The sequence below is a fragment of the Hipposideros armiger genome, unplaced genomic scaffold (assembly GCF_001890085.2).
Source record: "Hipposideros armiger isolate ML-2016 unplaced genomic scaffold, ASM189008v1 scaffold_10, whole genome shotgun sequence".
Lineage (NCBI taxonomy): Eukaryota > Metazoa > Chordata > Mammalia > Chiroptera > Hipposideridae > Hipposideros > Hipposideros armiger.
The window spans coordinates 8,767,154-8,771,968 of NW_017731360.1; the positions used below are offsets into that span (position 1 = coordinate 8,767,154).

Genomic DNA, 4,815 nt, shown 5'->3' on the forward strand with positions numbered 1-4,815 from the left:
GAAGCAACATCCTCCACAACTAGACTGAAGAACAAAAGGACAGCAACTTGTCTGTTCCCCTTCCCCCAAAACCCCAGCGCTGTTCCTATCCCCCAAATCCCCAATAAAATTTAAAAAAAAAAAAAAAGATTACTGTGGTAATCTGAGATTTAAAAAAGAAATTGAAAACTCATTTTATTAAAATGTTAGCAAGATTGTTTAACTCTGTAATCTGTTAATTTCAAGAACCTATAATGTAGTCTATAGAGGGGGAAAAGGGGCTCATTAAAATCTGATTTCTTCCATGAAGACTTTATGAAATAAAGATCTATTAACTTATTTCAGGAACCTAAAACTATATTCTAGGAAAAAAGGATTACGTCTTATTTCTTCTGTGAAGCCTCCTTGGAATGATTTACAACTTCACTTGATAAATGGACCTTCTAAGACATGTACATTTTTGATGCTTGTTTAAGGGCAAATCTTTGAACCAAACACTTTTCTTTTTAATAAGTCATTTGATTAAAACAATATGAATTCAAAACCTTTGGCCTTTAGTTCCACAAACAAACAAACAAATAAACAAACCACCCCAATCTTTTGAGTTCTGTCCTACTGTCTCCCAGGGTCTTATCAATTAGTGTTATAACTCCTATTCTCTAATATATTGGGGTTGTTGGAAAAGTCATGAGGTATTTTTCTGTTTTTCATTGCAAAAATGCGTCATGACTTTTCCGACAACCCAATAGTTAGCGCAGCAATTCTCAACCAGGGGTAATTTTTCCTTCCCCCTGCCCCCACCCCGAGAGCACATGGCAATGTCTAGAGACATTTTGGGTTGTTAACTGGGGAGAGAAGTGAGAGGGGATACAGGCATCCAAGTGTGTATAGAGGCCAAGGTTGCTGAGGTTAACAAAACTTAATTTTGGGAAAAGACTACATGGAGACTGTTTTGGAGAGAAGATTCAATATAGGCTATGGCAAAAGCTTGATCTTTTCAGAGTTAATAGTTGTTTTGGTTTGCACTATTGGGCATCTGAGTTTCAGATCACTTACTTCAAAACAATCACTCACAATCTTTTTATGATTTTTTTTTNGGAAAAGGGACAAGTGGCCTACTGGCACAAACCTGTGTTTGGTCACCATTTGAAGTGGGGACTGTGACCTCGATGTGGGTTTTTTCCACCTACATTTAAGAAATAAAGTGGTAAAAACATTTCAGGTTAGTAGGTTTCTATGAATAGCACTGTTTCCAAATAAGCTGCATCTTTAAGCTGGTTGAATTAAGCTGCATTAAGCTGATATGAAATCATCATGATGCAGCCTTTGGGGGCGTTACAGGAAAGGACATTACGCCAAACAGCCGTCTGTTAGCTCACCATCACAGTTTCAAGGCTGTCACATGGACAGCCAAATGATCACAAGAGAAAATTAAGGTAATTGTTCTATGGATGAAGATAACATTTTTATGTTTATTTAAAAAGTACTTAATAAAAATAATAATGAGGCTTAAATAAGCCCTATGTTTTTGTTTTGCTTTTTCATGATCTAGAAGTACCTTAAATAACACTTAAAAACAAATTTACAAATAAAGACATCGATGTATGACATACATGATCGTTAAAAACAGTAAAAGCACACATATAATAAATCACATATAACACCAAGCAGATAAATACAAAACACTTTGTTAGTTGATCGATATATTTAAAGAGGCGGTTTCACCCTTGAGTTTATTAGACAACAAAACACCCAAATCAACTCAATCCAAATTGTTACTGAGGCATGCAATTATTTCCAAGGCTGATTTATAAATAAGCACACTCGGGGCTCAGCTGCAACATTCAACACGCTGTAATCTTCTCTGGAGGGAGGTGGAGCCCATGTGTTTGGTGGAGGGGTAAGAGTCATCCTTAATACTAGGAAGAGAATAACTAAGACCGCCTGCTTAGCTCTGCAATGCCTTTAGTAATGTCATTTTCTATACCCCAAATGGAGTAAGTATAAATACATTTAAAAAAAAAACACCTAGACAGGCTATTAAGAGGAAGCATAATAAAGTGAGCAATGCCTAAAGCACTGGGTATTTCAAAATTAGAAAACTGTTTTTAAGGGTCAACTCAATCACTGTGTATCATTAAGTTATTTCCAGAACTTCATCAATCCATGGATTGACATATTCCTTTTAGTCACACTTGGCAGCATTACCTCAGAGTACAATGTCCTTGTGCTATTTTCTCTAGGACTGAAGTGAAGAACGTAAGATAACACCAAACCTTGTGACACATCCAGCAATAGCGCTTTTAACTACAGGGGTAATTAATTAACGATTTGGGTCATTTCTACTCTGAAAACCTAGTATACTTGCTATGCAGTCATTAGCAAGTTATTTCACCTCTCTGACTTTAAGTTGATAAAAAACTGTTTTGCTAAAATAGAGATAGTATCTTCATAGAGTTGTGAATGCTTAGCAAATGGTAGTTTTTAATTCTTTCATAAATAAAGCTTAAATGACTTGTGTAAATGAACAGTGACTTTTTGCTCTGGGTCCTTAGCAATCCAACAGTGAGAACTTGAAAGCCTTTGCGTCAGTCTAAGGATGCAGGCCAAGTAGCAACAGTAGTTCTGTGTATGGCCCCATAGAGAACATTACATGAGATGAAGATGTGCATGGGGGAGAGACATTATCTCCACATTTACAAAATGACTCAAGCTGCCAAAAAGCTGTCTCTATCTGGCACCAAATTAGTGTTAGATAATGAAATTTACAGTTACAAGACTACTTTATTACTACTATTGCTTTATAGAATAGGTATGACTTCAGGTAAATTCCATAATTATTTTCTAACTGCTACAAATAAAATCAACTCAGAGTCACCCTTAATTCTGTTACTACTATTACAGTAATAGAAGGTTATCAGAGGTGGCTTTCAGTCTGATCTCAACACAAGTATCTCAAAACATATATTACACAGAATTAATTGGCAAGAAGACCCCCTCTACTGGCACTTCAATGGGGAGCATATACCAGAAAGTAATCTCTCCACTCAGCTGAGGTCCCAGGAGCAAAGGGAGCCTATTCTTGAAGATACTTGTGTCTGCTTATAGGCGATAGAACAAGTAAGTTTGCAGAAAGCCAAAGGAATCTTAGCCACTCAAAAAGATTCCTTTGCTACCTCCTGTAATCCACACTTCAGTTAGTAGAACAGTCAAAAATGCCAGGTGAGATAGCCTAACATTAAAAACTGAGGTAGTCTAACATTAAAAAGGCACTGTTGACAGTGAACCTGATGGCCAATGTCATGCACATTTGGCCAGGTATAAAAATGCAAACACCCACCATTCCCTCAATTTGTTTTTTCTTTCTGGACTCAAGTTGCTCTCAAAGGACAGTAGAAACTGCATGTCATATTGAGCAATTTCCTTTTTTTTTTTTTTAAATACAATCAAAACAGAGTCAGAAAGACCTCTGCTCTATGGGTAAACTAGATATTAAACTGGCTCCAAAAGAACAAGATCAATCCACCTGCCAAGATGACAGCACTTACTAAGGTCTTACATGGTTTTAAATTTCTTAAAAGACATATAAAAATGTCACTTTTCTTGTAAAGGCTGCATCTATCAACTCCTGTGGTCAACAGTGAGACTTGTATGTACTTTAATAAATCTGAACTAAAACCTCAACTCCATCACTGCTTAAATGTGTTTAAAAAGTGTATCAACACATAAATGATCAGTCCAGGTACTGTACACCTGGGAAATCTGCTAATTAAGTTGGTAATTTTTCAACAAGGTTCAGTGACTGTGGATACAATCAACTCAAAACTATAAGCAACACAGGACTACAGTCTCTCCTACAAAACGGATCTTCCCCTTTTTGTAAAACTGCTTAAGGTTTGAGCAACCACACAGATGTGCTTTATGTAATACCCGGATACTCTCGGGATATGTTACACATCTACCATCTTAGGAAATCAAATTCTATTTTAATCATACTAGCATAGCTTACTCTTAAAAAGAAATGTGGAGATTCCTTCTGGATGAGTAAAACCCATTTTTGAAAGCAGACGATCACAGTGCCGCTGTGTTTTACAGACTCATTTTTTTTTATATATATTATATAAGTTGAGTAAAGGTGTGGGTCATGTGAAAACTTCTGGGATAGCTGACGGTCTTCACGACAGATATCTTCTTTCAGAAAGCGTGAGGAAGAAATAACTTTGTTAGGATTCTACAAGAATCAATGCTTTGCAAACCTTCCTGGTCACGGAGTTAACATTTCTAAATCAGAGAAGTGCATTAGCGAGATTCTGGAGCTTATGACATACCTTCCACACTTCCGAGGGCTCTGGTTCAGCTTGCTCAGGTGGTGCTTCTTCCATTTTGTCTTCAGCCTTCACTGTTTCCTTCTGTGTTTTAGAAACCACTGTTTTTTTGGAGGGTGCCCCTGGGGCGCTGCCTTCTGTGACCTGACTCTGAGCAATGGCTGGTGCTGAGGTGGGCCGAGGACTTTGGTCTGTTGAATCAACAGCCGCTGTTATGTGAGGAAAGGAAGAGAGAAGGATGAGTGAAGGCAAGTGTCACTGTACCACTTCAAAGTCACCAGGTGAAATAATTGTGAATCCAGGACACACATGATGCTACAGTGTCCTCTGGGCTATCACACAGAAGGTAAAAAAATAAAGCACTAGTAGTGCTCTGCCAGGTAATTGATGCAATAAGAAAGCTAAAAGCACCCTTAAAAGAAAAGCTAAAATGTGCTGGTGATTGTGTTCCATAGAGGGATGGGGGTGGCAGTGCTGACATCAAAATAAGAAATTGAAAACTCGGGCGGCC

General features: G+C 37.6%; 1 protein-coding gene across 22 annotated transcripts in view; it reads right to left on the reverse strand.

Annotated features, from left to right (window-relative positions):
• EPB41 (erythrocyte membrane protein band 4.1) overlaps positions 1–4,815 on the reverse strand; it is a 189,670-nt gene that overhangs the window by 47,757 nt on the left and 137,098 nt on the right. For 16 of the 22 annotated variants that reach the window (XM_019660270.1, XM_019660319.1, XM_019660299.1 and 13 more), the window contains exons 12-13: positions 4,308–4,513; positions 1,109–1,165 (exon numbers count right to left, since the gene is read on the reverse strand). In XM_019660270.1, coding sequence (XP_019515815.1) covers positions 1,109–1,165; positions 4,308–4,513 — 263 coding nt within the window. The remainder of the gene's footprint in view (positions 1–1,108; positions 1,166–4,307; positions 4,514–4,815) is intronic. The other 6 variants (XM_019660422.1, XM_019660309.1, XM_019660328.1 and 3 more) reach the window with 1 other exon arrangement.